Below are 20073 nucleotides of genomic sequence, written 5' to 3'. Positions count from 1 at the left end.
GGAACTGTGCTTGTATTCTGATTCCTGAAGAGAGACAGGAGCTCTTGCTCAGAGGCTGCGAGATAGATTCTGCTATTTGACTAATAAATACTGAGAATTATCAGCATATTTTGCTGTTATCTTAAGTCTCTATAGCTCCTCCTATTTGGCCTTGGAAGGTGAATAACGAGATCATAAATCATGACAATAAATTAGGTCACGTTAATTTGACATCTGCTTTTTAGGTTCCTTACGGTCTTTAAAGTAACATAGCATAAATTTAATGCAACAGGTGAAGGGACAAAATGAAGTAGTAGTTCCTGCACTAGTGATGTTTGCTGTCTTTGTAGAGAGGACTCATAGTAGGTTTCCATATCCTTGTTAGTCTCAATTTTTTTAGTTCTTAATCCAGAAGACGTCCTTGGCCCCTGGTTCTCCTTTAGACTGTGCACATGCTTAGCACTGCCCTTCATCGACCTGCAGCAGTGCTGCTGTTGGAAGCGAGTGGAAGAAACTCCTCAAAAAAGAGCCTTGTGGTAGGGTGAATTTTCCATTCCTCTGAGGTCTCTGGGATTTTCACAAGGCTCTGGTTCACACTGAGATGCTTCCCAGTTGGTTTAGTTTTGCAGCCCAGGCCATATCACATCTGGCAGTAGCACAGTTGATAATAAAAGGCAGTGAGGACCTCTCCATTAAAGAGTTTCTCATGTGGGAACTGAGCTGGATGGCCACTCTATCTTCTACAGCGATAATGTCCAGAAGGAGCACAGTTAGGTGTTATTTATAAGAGTTAGACTGGGAACGTCAGAAAAAGTGTAATCTTACACTACAGGACTTTTTATGGACTGTGGGATTGAGTTATTTCTGTTAAAACGCTTAAATAAAAAGCATATCTCATCACTTCATTGCTGTGTGCAATGTATAGGCTGTAAAAACCACCTGTGCGTAGAAACACTAGGTTTGGAACAGCATTGGTGTGAATAGGAACACTTCTGGCCAAAATAAAAGCAGAAAAAGCAGTTCTTTCTCACTCCTTCTGAGAGCTTTCCTGTTAAGGGACAGTTTCCCTTCTCCCCAGTCTCAAAATAGCATTAAAACTTAGAAATAGTAATAGAATTTTGTGATTGGGAGGTGGGGGCTGAATTTTCAGTTACAAACTCTTCTTTAACGTGCAGCAAAATCAAACAGATAATATGTGGAGCCAATATCATTCGGTATGTACTGAACTGACACTTGTTCAAATTAAGCTAAATTGTTATAATTAAACTGAAAACTTCAGAGCTACTGCTCTGAAAGTGGCCTTTCAAGATGAATTGTCAAGAGATTGTGCAAAGAGGCTCAGACCTTGTGAATTCTTAGTGCAGATTTCCTGCAGCTTCCTTGCAGTAGTTGGCCCATCTTCTGCTCACTTCCATTCACATCTTTGCTTGTCATGTATTTGCTGCGAGGATCCTTGATGGGGTGGGCGAATGCACTTGGTCTTATAAAGCCTAGTGTTGAAATAATAATAATAGCAAGCAATGCTCCTACTCTGAAAACAGTGCAGCTTTTGCAGTTTGTGATATAATGGGTAAATGCTGTGGCTGAGAATCACAGTTTATATAGAGCCTTTAACAGTTTTCCTCTTTCATTCCCTTCTCTTAAACCCATCCCCTTACTTTTCTGATGCAAGGGTCGCATTGCACTGGTAGGACAGAAGTAGCTTTGGAAACACCCTCCGTTCTACAACAACTGCCCTGTTTTCATGTCCTCTGGTAGCACAAGCAATATTGCAGAACCAGTGGCATTTTCAAACAGCCATTGGTGAATCCATCCTCAGGACACCATCTGGTTGCCATCACCCAACCCAACAATGGTGACATTATACAGCCGTTTCCTGTACAAATTTGTAAACTGCCATACACGTCCTTTGCAGTTATTCTTCGTACTGACAGAGGAAACCAGAAACAGATATGCCAAGACGTGATTCTCATTTACACCGTGGTCCTTGTTGTGTGCTTGGCAGTGTTAGGAGCTGCTGTGGAAAATGAGGGTAAGCCTTTAGGCCGTGGGTATGCTGCAGTAAGATCTCTTCCCTGGGGAATAGCTTCGTTTTGTGTCCAGAGCAGTGTGCCGAAGAGCAACTGAGGTTCAGGTGCCACTGTATTGAGAACCAGGTTCCATCCAAAGGCCATAATGCAGCTCAGGTTCCTTGGCCTGCTTAGGAGATTGGAATGGAAATGTCATGTCTCTGGCAGCAGTCAGGCAGCCCAAAACAGTTACTCTGAAATTATCAGAAGGTGTGAACTCTGTGGTAGAAGAAAAAAGCTGGCTCATTGGGCCTCCCAGTAGCCCTCCTGTCAGCTCTGGGTTTTAAAAAGCTTATCTTCTCAATGATTTTCCCAGGGCAGCCTCTGGAGTTGATGCAACTTTTTGGGACTCTGGAAGTACACTTTAGTTTCACATGCCAAAAGCATAGCTCTAAAGAAGTTCCAGTCTCTTCTCATTGATCTAAAATTCCTGCAGATGTTCAGAAAAGCTAACTTTAAAAGATGGTGCCTAGATTTTGTGCACAACTTTTGTATATTTGCTTTGTATCCCCTTCATCCTGAGGTTGTTAGGCATGGTTGGGTAGTTGATAGGTAAGCTTTTAGCTGTCAGGACTTGCTGGACACTACCAGGGGTAGCACAATTAAATAAAAACAGTGCCTCCAGCAGCTTTGGGGAGGTGCCAGCATGAAAGCTGGATGTGGGAAGTTCCTCAGCCGTCATGGGCAGAAGTTGTAACAGGCTCCAAGAATCACAGTTGTGAAGATTTGAGCTGGAAGAGGTCAAGGCATGATTCCCCAGGAGACCTGTTAGTCATAAACGGATGAACAGAATGCCCAGTTACAGTATTTGTTTATTACAAGAAAATTTCTAAAGCTGCCTCGACAGAGCTGGCATGCTGAGGTGCCTGGCTCTGCTTGCCCTCTTTGCTTTGCCTGTGTCTTTGTTAGCTGCAATGTTCTAGCACATTGCTTGATTCCAAGGCAATGGTAAAGATCAAATCTCCTCATCGGGGCAGATGGCAAGAGCTGCACTCTAAGATTTTCCTTTGGTATTTTAATCCAGTCTCTGTGGAGCTTTTGTTCCCGTAAAGTAACAAATGTCCCTTGTTTTTGAAAACATTGTCCTTAGTTTGTCAGAGATGAGCCTCAATGGAGGGCTGGGCTCATCCCAACATCTTGGATCAGTCTTTGTGAGAGGAGATGCAGCGATAGGGCCTGCAGCTTCCACACTGTAACAAAGCACGCTTGGATCAAGTCACGTTCATTCTTCTCAGGTACGTAGGGCTATTGAATAATACTTATCCATTCCTAAGCAGATCAGCTAAGAAGGTAAGAAAAATCTCAAGAAGTCAATTTGAGAGAAATGTAACATCAGGGTAGGAGAAAAGACAGCTCCTGCTGGGCCTGGAGTGTTCCTTTGTGTCCCATGTCACTCGGATATTCTGCAAATGTGTGTACCTCTCCTCTAAACATTTCCCATGGCACTGATACTGTTTTCTTACATCACAGCCATGCTGTGAGGTGGAGGAGCTCCATTGGTGTCCATAGCTATGTGGCACACTGGTCCCAAGGGAAGAGTTGTTTCTGGGTGCAGTGTTGCTGGGGTACTACATGCTGCAAAACCCAAATTGACAGAACTGCCAGTTCTTACCATATGAAAGGCAAGTACCAGCTAGGAAAAAAAAAAAAAGAAGAATTTTGGAGCAGCATGTTTTTTCTGCATCTAATGACAATGATATGCAGGGATGTTTACTCTGTTCTAGGAGAGTTAGAAAAGGTCTCTTTTTATTGAGGGCTGAGATTGCCTGCAGGTTGTCATGCATCTAGTGGTAGGTGCTTTAAGAAACAAGCCACATGTCATATGACTCAGGCCGGAACTGTTGGAACATCCAGCCTTGGAATATTCTAGCACAGTGGAATAGGGTTTCCATTGCCATCTGATTGTGGGTGTTACAGATACGTGAGTCTCCAACCCTTAATCCCTGTGAGAGTCTTGACATTGATCTTATGGAAGAAGCCTTAAAATCTCTGTCGTCGTTCCATGTGCTGCTGTGTCCAGGAGCAGATCAGCAGAGACTGAAGTAGCTAGGGAAGAACAAACGCTCAGTGAGAACATTCATTCTATAGCAGTACCTAATTTCTAAAAGCTTTAATTTAACTTTTATAATTAACTGCAGTTGATTCATCTTAATTATCTAGTGCTCTGAATGTTTTGTGGTGGCTAGGATTGATAAATGTGATCATTATCAGATGTTTAACAAATAACTTCAGACTTTATCCGCAAGAACAAATGTGTTTCTATATCCCAACTTAATAAAAAGGTAATACATTTGTGGCTGGATTTTTAGTATCCATGTATATATTTATCTGTCCATCTCAGCCGACTTCAATAACACCAAACTGTAGTGATGATCAAAAGCAAAATGAGAGTGCTGAAGCTTGGGACTCATTTGAAATATTGTCTTTCCAGGCCGATATTTTTTCCAGTCATTATGCCAGCACTTTCAGGTCTGCATCGTCTATTTAAATTGTCATCCCATCTAAGTGCAAATCTTGGCCCAAGCCAGAGCCATCTGTTGTTGGGTAATAGTTGTGATTTATTTTGCCTCTGGTTGACGGTCATGCTCGTGAGCCAGATGCTGACTTGTAGGATTTGCTTTTATTCATTTTCAGTTTTATGCCATGTATTAATATCACAAACAGTATTTTAATTTTAGATATTTTTGTTTAGTATTTAAAATTAGGGATGAATAATGCCGTCACATTCCCCTCAGGGTAGCAATTCAGCATACTTCTGAACAAGATAGGAAAGGACAAAATGTTTTACACATGTTAATAATGCATTCACATTGTGTTCCTAAATGTTTAAATTCTTCCTAATCACTAATATGACATTCATTTGTGTTGCATACAAATAATTAAGTATTACTTTGAAAAAAAACTTCAGGACTGTCTTTTCAGGGGTGAGTGGAGACAGGACAAGGGGAAACGGCTGGAAACTGCAGCATAGGAAGTTCCGCACAAACATGCGCAAGAACTTCTTTACAGTGAGGTGACGGAGCACTGGAACAGGCTGCCCAGGGAGGTGGTGGAGTCTCCTTCTCTGGAGATGTTCAAGACCTGCCTGGATGCCTACCTGTGCTACCTGGTGTAGGGAACCTGCTTTGGCAGGGGGGTTGGACTCGATGATCTCTGGAGGTCCCTTCCAACCCCTACAATTCTGTGATTCTGTGATTCTGTGATTCTGTGACTGTTTGAAGCTTTCTAGGCTGCTGAGAGTGCTGCAGGTAGCCAAACTTGTCGAAATATTTATGACACTTTGCATCACTGATGCAAGTTAGGACCAAGTATCAGAGGGACTTTCCTGCAAATTGAAGATGACAAGGAGATGGATGCATTTCTTTAACTCCAGGTTAAACAATAACTCATAACAGTCCTTTGTAGTGAAGATGGGCTGCATCCAGGTCCCAGACAGTCTGCTCCTCTCGAAGGTCGGCTCCTGCCAGCACTTGGAGCTTACAGCTGACTGCCTGTTGTGTGTGTTTTCTCCAGAAGAGTTGTGCCACAGCTCCAGCGCGTACTTGGATGCACAGGCGTGAGTGGAAATGACTTCAATATCTCACTATCTGCTGTGGGAGCAGCAGTCCTTCCCACGCTGTTCCATCTGCACCAGGAAAACGAAGGAGCAGCAGGTGAATTGCTGCTTGGATGTACTCTTTCCTGTGCAGTTTTAGGAGGCGTTTCAGAATCTGGAAATTAAGGGGAAGTTAATTTTAATGTCTTGGCTAGCAGAGCAGCATCACTGAAGATGATTCCCTATGCAACTTTCTTCAGACCCAGTGGTTGTTTGGAGGATTTGCTAATTACAGTGCACAGATGAGAGGTATCAAAGCCCCACTCCCTCCTCCTCTCCATGTAGGTTTGTGGTCTGGGCACCAGACCTCTGACCAGCCTGGATGCTGCATCCTCTCAATTTCTCTACCTTTGCTTTCCGTTTGCCACTTCACACTGACCTTTCAGAAGTCGGCCAAGAAGGTAATTAGATAGAATGGTCCTGAATTAGATAAAATGTCCTGACATTGCTGTTGATTTCTGTAGAGGTTATTCCAATTATAAAGCTCTTGTGATTGTTCTGAATACATTTGATGCATACAGTAAGTAAAGGTGCCATTAGAAACAAAACTAAGCCGGTCTCATAAAGGTATCATAGGAGTTTTGCAAATGGAAAAGCGTGGAAACGAGGGATCAAACTTCCTGCTGCTGTTTGCCCATGTGAGATACGTGTCTGGATCTTGAAAAATAAAAGGCAGATGTTGGGTCTGGGTTTAGGGAGGTTGCAAAAACTTTTTAAGGAGCTGGTTGGCGTATGTTGGACATGATGGTACCTGTTGGTTTGGTTCTTCCCAGTGACTCAGGCTGAATGTGGGATCACTGGCATTGAGAGAGCAGTAAACGCATGGACTGGGAAAATAAAGCTTTGGATTAATTTTTGGGGGGCTGGCAAAGATGCTTAGTGATCGGCAGGATTTTTTTTCACTTAGAGCTTGAGTTAGGAATTTGCACTGCATTTGTGAACTCTGTAAACATGATCCTTTGCTCTTAATTACTAAGAGGGAAAATATGCTTCCCTCACAGCACCCACTGCATATTGAGGTGTTATGGTGAAGCAACCTGCAGGCAGAGGAGCTAATCTTTGAAAAGCTTGGGAAGTTTTCCATGTTCTTTGTGGTCTTTCTGTGGTCTAGGTCAGCACAGCACAACACAATCTGAATGATAAGGAATGAACCAGGTTTTCCCACACATCAGCCTGAGCAGTTTGAATTCAGCTATTGTTAGGAAAAATAAAATAAATTAAAAAAAAAAAGAAGAAAGGCTGCATTTTTCCCAGGTCTGCATCTGGAGCTTCTGTAGATGCAGCTTCTGCTATTACAACCAAGGGTTGTTTGAACGCTTCTATTTTACAGCAGCACCCAGCCACCTCACTGTGAAATAAATTGCTAAGCACAGCTTTGCCGTCAGACTTTCTCAGTAAGTTTTTGTCAGCAGAGCTCATAGTTTGCTGCCCATCGCAGCCCTCACTGATACGGCCCTGCTGCAAGAGGCACGTGGCATGAGTTGACATAGATAGAGCAAGAAGATATTTATATAGAAAGCAGACAGCACTGCCAGTAAAGGCTCCAGTTCAGCAAAGCCCTTAACCACATGTTTAAATATCATTGAAGTCAAGCTCAATTACTTTAATCATATACATAAGTACTCTGTTGAATGCGGGTCTAATAGCAGTTTCCATCTCTTTCCACATGATCAAGGCTTTTTCATATTGTGCTGCATGAGATAGGGATTTCTTCTTGGTTACACAGCATGAGCAGCTGCTGTGACTTTTGGAAGACTCCCTCTACAACTTGAAATTGCTAAGCTGTTGTAAATAGTTTTATACTGCATGCCTGTAGCACAGAATGGAAAGGAATTTTCCCAGCTCTGTGCTTCTCGGGTGGATTTAACAGATCTTTTCCCCTGTTTTTCAGGACCACCTGTTACTGCCAGCCACCACACATAACAAGACTAGAAGGCCAAAGATGTCTATAGTGTTGCCAGCTGTAAACATCAATGGTAAGTGCAAAACATGAAAGAGAGATTGTTATGAGAATAATTTCAAAGAGATACATCTGATTTGTGTGTGGAAACCAAATCACACGTTGGATCACACGTTGGTTGTTACAGCTTTGAAAATGAAGTGAGATTGGTCACCTCTAAGCTGTGGTTGCCAGGGTGCCCCCTGGAGCTGGGGTGCTGGCATCTCATCCATGCCTTTCATCCACGCTGCCACGAGTGTCACCCAGACACCTCTGACTGCCTTGGCCAACAGTCTGCAGTCTCTCTCTGTAGCTCCCTCAGGACTTGATGGCAATGCCATCCGGTCATGGTGGTTTATAGATAGCTGATCAGAGTTGCCAGAACGTGATCTAGCTTCTCCGATTTGGCATCTGTGTAGTAGAAGTGCTGAGTGACAGCCTGAAGCAGTGATTGAGCACCTGGTGGGAAGGAGGGCCAACCCAGGGGTGCTCAGGTGCATGCAAAGAACCTGAGTGATGGAAGGGCTGGAGCCAGGATCCACCCCTTCCCAGACTTCATCTAAGGGCTGGTAGTGGAGGTGGGGGTTTTTCTCTGGAGATGCTACCTGAAGCCTTCCAAAGATAAGCAGCTATTTTCATTCATTTCTGCACCACAGCTGCTGCATTTGGGCTTGTCCTCATTTGCCGCAGTCAGAGACTTTTCCACTCCACTGTTATTGCTATATTTTCCATCACATTATAGCATTAACATACATGCTACATAACACGTACAAAGATTGAGTGTGGAGACTGTCCTTGCCGTCCCATTTGGGCTGCCTAGCAGGGCAAATTCCTTGGCCTTTCTGATGTGTTGGGATGCTGACTGCCTTCCATCAGCTTCTCAGCTGTTTACCACTGTGTTATACAACGCTCAGTGTGAGAGGGACCTCTCAGCACTGCACCGTCAGTATTAATAACAATCATATTCAAGGGCTGCAGGACAGCAGAGAAAACAGCTTTTCACTAAGGGCACGGGCTTGTTAGTGAAAGGAAGTGTTCTTGATCTCCATTTTAGTCCCACATGAGAGATAGGACAAGAACTGAATAAATATATCATTAATTCAGATGCCACAAGGTTAAGGCATGTTTGGGAAAATGTCACTGTCACAGTCATCAGACGCATTGTGAACCCTGCGACAGCACAGACTTTGCTTACTGAATATCTATACGCTGTGACGCCTTTTTAAAGCTTACATGTTTTACAGTACAAACGAATCACAAACCCAAATGTTTTTGTGAATTCAGGCGTGCTGAAAACATTGTCTGATGATGTGAATTTCCATAAACAAACAAACAATCCGTTCAGGCTTCCAGCATTTTAATAATTGCGCTTTCCTGAGCACTATGGTAAGTCGAGTGTGGTGGTATACAACCAATTATCTGAGGGGAATTTTTGTGAGATGTGTCAGAATTATTTTTGGCGTTTGTCAGTCAGAAACTCCCTTTTCATGTCCCTTACAAAAATCCTTTCTTGGCTGAGCTGAATTAGCAAATAGGCAGTTTATCACTTGGAGAGCAAGCTCTTATTTCTAACTTACAGCCTATTTATTCTTAAATGTTATTGAGTCTTAAGTATCTTTCCAGTTACTGGAGTAAATATGATTTGGAAAATACACATCAGAGCCCTGTGATGAATCTTATCCTTCATCATTAGTAAAACATTGTGAAATTGTAGTTACTGGAGTTCTTTGGGATTGTTCTTCAGAACATCAGTATAATCCAGGAAATAAAAAATATCCAGGGATTTGGTCAGGGATGTTGAAATGGAGCAGACACAAGGATAGTGGCTAAATAAACAATGCCATCAAACATTTCTTCCCCTGTGGCACTCAATCAGGTGCTAGGAAGAAATTCCAAGATAAATAAGAGGTGGTGGATAACTTGGCTTCATTTTTAATTTGTTTATTAGTAGATTACTAATAGGAGGCTGTTAGCTAAGAAGTTGTGCCTGGAGAAGAACCATTTCTCTGCTTTGAGAACATTGCTTCTCCATCCTATCCTGCCTCTATGAGGGCTCATACATTCTAAACAAGCATCTGATAGTTTGCTGACAACAAAGCTTTTCTCTCAGGTGTTTGTGGGGAGAAAGCCCACCTTAAGCCCACCTTAGCTCTTCATCCACCTGCAGAGAAGTGGCTGCTGGAAGAGGCTGGGTCTCCCTGGGAGGATCTGGCAATACTTCCAGTGAAAGAACTTGTCCCCTCCTGCCTTTTCTCATGACTCAGCCAGTTCTTTGAGGGAGAAGGGGAGCCTTTTCCACTTGCACTTATTTGCTGTTCCTTTTCTCTGCCACAACCCTGGCAGTGGAGGCGAGGAGAGTGGAAGTGGAATGGCCTCTGCTTTGAAACTTTTTCAGAACTTCTTCATTTGCTTTCTTCTACAGGATCTTCATTTTATCTTTGTACCAGAGTTTACCCATTGCTCTTTTCAGATATGAAACAGCGTACAGTTCATTCAGAAGAGAACATTTTGAACTACTCGGACAGTCTCTTTCCAGCAGGACTGTCATCCTTTTCTGATTATGCTTTGAATGCTGGAGTGCCCTCTGAGCTCTGTTACAGACTCTTCCCATGGCTGATTTGAGCAGTTCCCATTGACAGCAGCAGGAAGAGAGAGCAAATATGGACAGAGGTTGGGAAATAACATGAGTTGTCGGTCACTGTCTTCTGTGACTGTGCATGAAGGTTAGTGACATAGTTCTGCAAGGTTTGTCTGGCTCTTTTCACCAGTGTACAAACAGAGTCTACTTTACAGTCTGAAAAACATTTCAGAATTCTTCTTGGAGGGAAAACAAGATATAAAGCTGGCAGCACTAGTGCTTTTCAGCTAATGGCAAGTATCAACAGAAACCTTTGTAGTAGGAGTGTGTGTATGTGTGGGTTCAATACGATAGAAGTTTAAGTTGGAGTATTTAAGAGAATACTGTGCAAAGCAAGAACAGTAAGACATTTCTCTTAGAGACAAGAAGTTGATAAAAGCTATTCAGTAATTGCATGTTAAAAGAGTAAAAATGGCCATTACCTTTTATGCCTCTCCTATGTGGTCTGTCTCTTGTTCAGCTCGGATTGTCCCATGCATGAGGACAGCTGGCAAAGTCTCCACCAAGGGCTTCTGTGCAGGTGCCTGAAATTGTGTGAACTCTTTAAGTATTAAGGTGTTAAAAAAAAAAAAAAAAAAATTAAACAAAACAAAAATCAATGTTGATACATGTTAATCCCACCCCTCTTTACTTCCTCCCCACCCTGTTCCAGCCCCCTTTCCAAGCTCGCTGGGCCACTCCTGCAGTTTGCAGCCAGTACACGCCATCAGCTCCTCCATTTCAGCCTCCCCAGACACGTGCTGCCTCTCACCCTGGTCCCACTCCCCTCTTGGCTGCTGTCACTCAGTACTACTCTCCCTTAGGCTCCTGTAGCCAACTGTGTCCACATCTTAACCTGCCCCTGCCCAACTACAAAGCCCCAGCATTTGTGGACGCAACCAGCACTGGATTGATCTGTCTAGTGGGACATAAGAACCCCAGGGCTGGTAAGCCTGGAAGGGAAAAAAAGCAGAGTTGCATAGTCCTAGTCTTGCTGTACATGGTTCTGGGGACACCACTGGTATGCCTGTGATGAGAAGTTATTCCAAGAAATATCTCGCACTTTCTCATGGGAATGAAAGCCAACGGCAATTTACAGTTAAACTTAAGCTTTTGTTTTTGAGCAAGTCATGTTTGTTGTGCTGGATTGCAACTATTATTTTAGAAATCTAACTATGCACTTGAGACCAGTTAAGTCTCTAGTAGATTTCGTTCCTAAATTTGCTTTTATTGTAACTCAGAGTCTTGTTGGCTCATTACACCGGTTCCAAATTGACATAAAGGCGGTGCCTTTCATTTCAGTTTAAATGAAAACATCTGCCATTAGCCCTGTATTTACTTAACTGCTGTAAAAAATGCAGCGGGTTATAACATCAATCTTTGGATCAAAATAATCTATAGAGTACAGCACAGCTAAGCCACTCTTCCTACCCCAAGCAGGGACCTTTAGTCTCTGTGGGATGTCTGCAGCTCTGCAGTGCAGCACACACCACCAGTAGTCCTCTCTGTGCGGTGTACAAAAGTGAGAACATATGTACAGCCATCTGTTGTAGGAGATAGCATGCAAAGTTTAGCCAAAGAAGATGCTCTCTTTACTGCATTTCTTCTTAGGATAGTGCCAGTGCTCCATGTCTTGGAAGAAGCACAGTTGCAGAGTCCTTGGCCTTTGTGCCAGTTACAGATGCGGTGGTGTTAGTGCCATTACCAGGCCATCGCCCATGTGGAAACCAACCAGCTGGGTACTAAGCTTCAGATTTCCTGTTTATTTCGTAAGGACTAGTGTACAGTCTTCAGATAGACATGATTTGACATTCTTGCATCCTGTATACCAAACTAATTTCTTTGTGCATTAATCTCTCCCCGTTCCTTTGCTCATAGTATGTAAATGTGCAAGTCAGGACCAGAGGCTGTTTACAGGGAAGCTGATTCATGCAGGTCAGTTCATCTGCCAGCATGTGGAATAAGTCACTGGAAAAGGTTACTGAGTTCTGAGCTGCCACTGATCCCAGAGAGAGCCACTGCAAGGAGAATGTAGACAGTAAGGATGCCGAACAGCAGGGATTTCAGTTGCATAGCAAGAAACAAGTGCACGTCCAGTCAGCAGCTAAGTCTGAAGTTCCTTGTTTTCTTGAGGATTGACAGCTGTGACAGAGTTTTGAATTTTCTACAAGTGTTCTGGATAGGTCCTTAGTCTAACGCCACGCACAATGGGTCTTGTTTTCAGTCTGCCTTTGAGATACTTGTGCTTGCCCTCTATAATTCATGTGTTCCTGGATAGACTTCTCTTAAGAGTTGCTTTTTGTGATGAAACACAGCACCCAAAGAGTGCTGAGTGGGATGGAGAGTTTTGCAAAGTCCATGTGCTCTGTTGTGTTGGGCATCTTCTGATCGCAGCCACTTCCTCAGCCTTCCTTTGTCGAAATTCTCATCCTGCCAATGTGACAGACTTCATAAGTCTTTTCATGCTCTAAAATAATGCACGTTTCAATTCAAGTGATGAACAGCAAATCTAATGGTAAGGCTTTTTGATCAAAACTGGAGGGATTTTGCCATCAAGCAGCATGAGTATTTGCATGCAGCAGATGTCCAAGGCTGGTAGCAAACTCTGAGAAGTCTGTAAAGCAAACAGAAGCCACCCAGGCTGAGAAGGAGGATAAAAAGAAAATCTCTTTGGGAAGTGATGATGTGCTATAAGTTCCCATGTCTTGGGGTTAAATAAATACAGTCTTCAACATCCTCTGCCTTGGGGTCAAGTGAACAAAAGATGCCATTTCCGTCTTTCAGAGTAAGAGGCAGAATTCCTTGTCACTCATCAGATGAAGGTCTAAAACCATACACTGGTGAACAGCTGACTTTTCTGAAGGTTACTGCTCAGCAAATGCTCTGTCTCCAGATGTTGTTGGTTCACTCTTGATGCTTAGAAGCCAGATCTTGGAGCTTAGAAGCCAGATCTTTGTTCCTGTAGCTTCCTCTCTAAGCTGCTGTGCTTGGCCTCAGGCTGAGAATCTCTCATAGGATTGTTGGCCGGTATCGCAGATGTCCTTCACCCCTCATGCTTGTATTGAGTTCTACTTTAGAGGTAGGGACTGAAACCTTGCCGAGGAATTTTAATGACAGATTTTAGTCATATTGTAAGATATTACTGTTCTCTTTTCAGAGTGATGTACGCTAATCTTTCCTCTCTGCAAAATTGATCATTGCTGAATTGACAACCTTTGAGAGATGCTGTGCTTCCCACCAATTTTCTCTTAATATATGAATATAGGAAAAAGATGATTAAATTATTCATAGAATTATGACAGAAATGGTTCAAGTATTCCACACACAAAAGCAGTGGAATCTGTGTCACTTGAGTTCATGTTTGTTTAGTTAGACAGGAAGCGATCAAGAAATGAAATCATAGAGACTTACTCCCCAGTGACTTTTCATAATGGTCTGTTTACCTAAATTGCTAAATAAGTAACCTATTTTTATGTGTTCATAAGAACAGGAAGACGATTTCAGTACATCTTCTGTGTCTTTTTGCCGTTTCGTTATTATGAAAATCTCTAGGGTTTTGTGTGATGTAGCAGACCAAAGCCCCAGCACGACTGGTCTTCTCTGTATAGACAGGATAAATGCTGCAGATGGCATTTTCTTGGGAACACGCTGTCCGAGAGGGATAGAGAATGAGTCATAAATTAATTGGACTTCACATCTAGTATGTCAAATGCCTGTGTAGAGTTATTACACCAGATTGTTTTTCCATATGAAAGACAAGCTATATAAAATCCCCAATGTAGAAGAAAAAGGAAACCCGTGACGCTAGCTGCCAGTGTGGATGCTGCGTGCCAGAACCCAGTGCGTGTGTCTCACTGCACAGAGCCTGCCCTCTCGATGTCCATCGCTCCTGGAGCTGACACTGCCATGTGGGTATGCTCTCCCACCAGGCTGCAGAGCGGACTGCAAAGCAAAGAGAACGTTTCAGTCCTGAGGTGAGGTGGTGTTCGCCATCTCAGCTGCACCAAACTGTGTTTGTGCAGCACGTCGTAATTCTAGCCTTCAGTCCAGCTGATCTGCTTTGATACGTTTTCAAGTGTTGTAAATTTAAGATTACATAATTCCTCTTAGTGTTAAATTAGACGTGGCAAATACACTTTTATGTTTGTGATACGTAGGCCAGCTTTGATTACTGGTAGCTCTTTATTTCTGCTGTGATCTGAATCATAATTATCCATAATGAGCTCACCCTGTAAAAACATCAAAAAAAAAAAATTGCAAAGAACTGGTAGAGGAGGTTCACATTTATGAGTTCTGTCTTGAGGACATCACTGGAGCAAACCTAGAGATTAGGAAAAGCTCAGCAGTCCAAGATGGTCTTTTTCTGTGTTTGGATTGCAGTCTCTAAGGAGACTGCAGCCAGCGGGGCTTGCATGATTGCTGCCCTGCTCTCCGCTCCCAAGCCCAGCTTTCCATGCAGGGACTCCTCCTCACCCACTCCATAGAACACACCTTACCTGTGCCTTCTCCCAGCTGAGTCTCTGTAGCAGTCGGACAGCAGGGTTGCTGTGGGAAAGCATTTGAAAAATACATCCTGAGATTTTCAATTTCAGCCATCCCCCGGCACATGGTTCCACCATCTGCCTCTGTCCTGTCCCTTGTTCCACAGCAGTCCATGTGAAGAGGTGGTGGCATGTGCCTGCACAGCAGCAGTACGCTCTGGGTGGCTGTGGATGGAGAAATGATCAGCAGTCTGAGCTGCCCCTTGCTGTGCAAAAGAGGCATCTCTGGTTCAAGGCAGCGTTCCTATCTTGAAGCCGTAAATCTCCTCTTGCTGTAGCTGGGAGGCAGAGGCCTTTGAAAGTGACTTGTTTTTATTAGCGTGCCTCATTCACATAGGCATTCTGCAGCGTATGTGAGTGATTTATTTGTTTTAATTAACTGGCAAATGTATTGCATCAGGGAAGCTCACATGGAGAAAAGCAGTTGCCCCATGCAGACAAAAACTTGCACGGAGGTTGCGTGAAAAATGTTCTTCTTCGAGCAAGGGCTGATCACAGTTTCTAAATAAATGAGGTAATTTTATGTATCCAAGTGAGACAGGTGGAAATTTCACCTCACTATCTGGATACCATCCAACCTATAAAGGCATTTGAACTGTAAGTGAGTACAGGCTCTCACCAGCCTTCACTGTTAAATCAGTGAGACACTTTAACATTAGGCTACAAGTGATAGTGGGTGATAGAGAAAGTCCACGCCAGTAAAAAAGTGATGGCTGCCTATTGAAGAGTAAGAAGTCAAATAATTCAGTTAATTTTATCAGTAACTGCCTACAGGTCAAAATGCTGAAGTACATACTGCAAGTTAACTTCAAAGGTTAAGGGCTGCATAAGGATGGGAAAACATGCAAAGCAAACACCATAGGATAAAGTGCTGGCAAATGGTATGGAGATTGATTAAGAATAAAGCCTCCATGCCAAAGGACCGTTAAAAGGACCTTAGAAAATCCAGCAAGCTTAAATAATACATTAAAGTAGGTTCTTAGAAATAAGAGCTCTCTTAAAACAATGAGAAGGAATTAGAAATAGCCAAATGAGGGAATTAGAAATGGAGCACCATTTCTGAGAGGCTTAATATCAAAGCATAAGAAGTCAAGCCAAAAGTGATACTGAGGAACAACTTGTTTAAGGCATGAAAAGTAATAAAAACATTTTTTTCAGAGGAAGCCTGCCAGGGAATCTGTGGTGCTTGTAGAGGACCAAGGTGTAAAAGAGCACTTAAAGTTGAAGTCAGTGCTGTTGAAGGAAACCTTGAAGTGTTCTTGTGTTGGTGTTAACCACAGAGGATATATAAATATCAGAAGAAAGAAAAGTGACAAATGGGGTCAGGAGCTGTAAAAAGTCAAGTCGCACTTCAGCACGCATTGGCTGAAACTGTTGAGAGTTGAGCACGCCTGGATGGACCAAGAGAGCAGAGCTGCTGCAGTGGCAAGTTGTACCCAAGTGCTCCTGCTAGCTCCTCGTTGGGCACAGAGGGGAAGGTGCCCATTCCTCTTAGTCCTGTGCTGCCTCACTCAGAGGAAGAAATCCTCCAGCTCTGGCTCTTGAAGTAAGCCTCCAGTAGAACGAATGCCTTTTTAGGCTGGTCTCCTGTGCACAGCTATTTGTCTTGTAAGTGGGTATGTCTCGTCTTGCAGACCGTGTGGGGAGTTTGTTTACAAGTTCTGTGCTTCCCAAGAAGCTATGGGTGGTTCTGCCTAACGGAGTTGCTCTCTCTCCAGCCTCTTTCCTTTCTTTCATTCCCAAGAGAACTTTCTGTGTAGCAAAACTGTGCCTTGCCTTTATTTTCTCCTTTTCATTTCAATTCTTCATGTAAACGTTGCCTCAGCTGGTTTGATTTCAAATATGGCCATAGCTCTGACAGCAAGCATGTGCACAGCCAGTGCAAATGCCTTGATGTTTGCAAGAGATACTCTACCTGCAGGAGCTTTAAATTATGTGCCTGCAAGGATCGGTGCTGCTGATCTGCTCCTCTAGAGAGGGCCGTTGGCTTTTTCTTCAAATCAGCAAGAGCAATTAGTCAACCCAGACTGGCCCCTCTCCGTTGGCTACTGATCTCTTGATCTGCAGGCCCTGGCCTTTTCCATGGTATGGGCTGAGGGTACGTTGTTCTCCTCAGCCACAGCCAGTGACTCTGTTATTTACTTAGGAGGCCACAGCACTTGTTTCCTCCCGTTTTCTTACTTTCTCCTCGTGCTGTGTATATCCCCCTACGATAGCCTCTGGCACCAGTGTTGCAACAATTTGGGCATGGGAAAAGGCCCTGTCTCCTTGCTGACAGCCTGTGGCTTATCCGCTTGTCCTTGTGTGGTCTGCAATGTGCCTGGCCCTGGTGCAGGACCTGCCCTGAGAAATGGAGACCAGGCACTGTGTTGGTGCCTCCAACCTGGCTCCCTCTGTAATAGCTCTATAGATGAGTGTGTGCTCACTGCATCCCTCATACACCCCCACCAGTTGCTGAGGGACAGGGAGTAAAAAGCTGGTGGAGAGGAAAACGGTAACATCCAGATCTCCCCTGACATGTGTTGGGGACTGAAGGCAGCTGAGTCCACAAGATTGCAACTGGTTTGCTTAGAAACAGTTGCAAGCAGCAGCCTGCTTTTAAAAAGAAGTTAACTGGAGTGTCCTTACTACTTTCTCCCTTGCCTCCAGAAACCCTAGGTAACGAGTAAATCTGTGAATATTTTAGAAGCCCTGCTGCCTCCTTGCAGTGAGTGTATTTTTAGTCTTTGTAACTGTTAGAGCAACACTGCTTCATTTATCTACTTATTTGGTAGTGTGTAGCAACCCTTCAGCCGGAAACGTTGTCCAGATGCGGCGGCTGGGCCAGTCGGGGCTGCTCAGTGGAGATGGAGAGGATCACAGCGCAGATAGGGCAGGGAAGCCCCAGCTTGTGTCTGGGGACAGAGCTGTGCAGAGCAGCTGGTGTCCTCATCTTCTGTGAAGTTTGTGTTTCCTGAACACTGTGCTGCCCGAAATCCATTTTTTGGGCCAGGACAGGCTGCAGTATAAATTGTTTTGGTAGGTTGGTGCTAAATCTTTAAACCAAACTTCAGCATTGTGAGCTAGCATGAAGCAAGTGTGCCTCTGATGGCTCTTTGAAAACTGCTGAGGTTCCTGCTGGTGTGATAACAGGGCTGCAGAAGAGCTGGAAGTGTAAATTAATGCCAACACAGACTCTGTTGGGAGTCTGATATGGCACAACAGACCTTGCTTGTTAGAAGAACGGTGGAAAATACAAAGGGGGGTGTTTTGTTCTGCACAGATGCTTTTAAAAGAGGCAGCGGTTTTGTGTCATCTTGTGCATACATGATTCCCTGGCATTTGACATCAATTAAACTAATTCAGTGGGTCCTGCACTATCATCTTCACAAGGAGAGGTGATCTTCTGCTCTTATGTGTATTTCTGACCAAAACAGATAGGTAAAATGCAGGTGGGACAACTGATTTCCCTCCTTGTGTCTTACCAAAAGTACTGAGGACATGTAGTCCATATCTGACAATGCACTTGTTTGTAAGAGTGACTTCCGCAGAGAGCAGTGCTGGGGAATTGGACATGTGTTCCCAAGGCCAGGCTCACGTGCTGGGAGTTTGGTAGGGCTCAAGCCAGCGAGCTCTGAGAAGATGCAGTCTGGGAACAGCAGTGCTTGGCTCAGCTACCTCACTATTATTTTGAAGTAATCTGTGCAAAACGCAGCCTTTAAATCTGGTAACAAATAGTAACTGCAGCACATAGCTTTGGCCTGCAAAGGATAGTTTCTTACTAACGCAGGGAAACACTGCTTCACTGTCAGAGTGCAGAGCCCTGGAGCAGGCTGCCCATAGGGGGTGTGGAGTGCCCTTCTCTGGAGATATTAAAGAGCCATAAGGATATGACTACCTGTGTCAGCTGCTGTAGGGAACCTGCTTTAGTTTAGGATTGGACTAGGTGGCCTCCTACAATTCTGAGATTAAGCCTGTCTGGGAGTTTTATTCTGTTGTCGTGTGGTGTGAAAGGCTGTATGTTCTGAATGCTGGAGAGGAGCAGTAAATCTGTTTATAAATCCAGACGCTTCTGCAGGACATCCTGCAGCTTATTCAGCTTATGCCCAGCTCAGGGCCTTCCTACACAGGTGTCTGCCTCTTCTCTCATTTGGAAGCTCATCTGCTGGCACACCGTCAGAAAGACCGCCAGCTTTATCCCTCCTCCTGCCTGAGAAAGAAGGCTGGTTTGTATCATCCCAGGCCCCCTCCCATCCTGCAGCCTGTGGGGAGCACAAGCAGCATTGGGCTCAGCTCCTGCCATGCAGACATAGCAGGGCTCGGTGGAACTGCACTGTATTCTCTTGGCTTGTCCACAAAACTGATGGTGGTGTGGTCACGAGACCACCTAGTTTTAAAAGATCTGATGCAGGAATCACCAGGCATTAGCATTAAAAACTTGGTAAGACTGTTTTTCTTGAAGCTGAGCTGATTATTTCTGGGCCTGTTGTGATGCTGTCTTATGCACTTTGTTCTTTTGCAGCCCTCAAGCTGCTTCTGCCTAGCCCCATTTGTACTCGTGCCTTTCAATTCTCCTGAGCGCCGTACTTCGCTCTTGCCTTTGCTGAAGTGCATCCTGATCTTGGACAGCTTCTCTCTTTTATCGAAGCTGTACTCCAATACTCCAAGGTGGTTGAAATCTCTCCAGCTTCCCATCTTCCAGAAACCTTATAAGTATGCTCTCTATTCATCATCCAGATCATGAAACAATTTAATGGAATTGAGCTGAGGCTGGAGCCATGTGGAATCATTTCTGAAATGCCTGCCCATTTGACAGTGAGCTGGTCTTTCCACACACTGTGCTACGCTGACTGCATCCAGGTCACACTTGCTCATTGCTCCTCTGAGCATCACGTGCAGAGCATCAGCCCCTGTGCTGCTGGGCTGCAATGGCCAGGGCATGACCCAGCCGTGGTGGCAAGGTGTCAGGGGCTGGCACGGCTTTCAGCCTGCTCCTCCGTACAAGATGCTTTGAACAGGGCAGGCACTGCACCTCTTGAACAGAACAGCTGCATCGCAGTATTTCAGAGCCTTGGCTTACTTAATCGTGGTCCAGTTTTGTCGTGGGGGGAGTTGAGGGAAGCAGGAGGCTGGGCGAGAGGCGGCTGAGCTCGTTCCCATGCTCTCGCTGCCACCCACACAGAGCACGGTTCCTTTGCTCACATCACTGCTCTCTGGGGGTATTATTATTCTGTGTTGTGCAATGCCAAGGAACCGACTAGTAACCCACTGTGCTGGCCGCTGCAGGCAAATGCAGGGTAGTCTTACTGCCTGGGGAGCTGACAGAGGGGTTTCTTGGCTCTGGCTGTCGGCCC

General features: G+C 44.3%; 1 protein-coding gene across 2 annotated transcripts in view; it reads left to right on the top strand.

Annotated features, from left to right (window-relative positions):
• ATF6 (activating transcription factor 6) overlaps window positions 1-20073 on the top strand; it is a 72665-nt gene that overhangs the window by 49003 nt on the left and 3589 nt on the right. For both annotated transcript variants that reach the window (XM_042873055.1, XM_042873053.1), the window contains exon 15: window positions 7535-7619. In XM_042873055.1, the coding sequence (XP_042728989.1) occupies window positions 7535-7619 (85 nt within the window). The remainder of the gene's footprint in view (window positions 1-7534; window positions 7620-20073) is intronic.

This window comes from Lagopus leucura, unplaced genomic scaffold (assembly GCF_019238085.1).
Source record: "Lagopus leucura isolate 7727_CA_CO unplaced genomic scaffold, USGS_WTPT01 Super-Scaffold_100009, whole genome shotgun sequence".
Taxonomy (NCBI): Eukaryota; Metazoa; Chordata; class Aves; order Galliformes; family Phasianidae; genus Lagopus; species Lagopus leucura.
The sequence above is the reverse complement of the archived record's forward strand: the minus strand, read 5'-3'. Positions and strand labels throughout refer to the sequence as shown.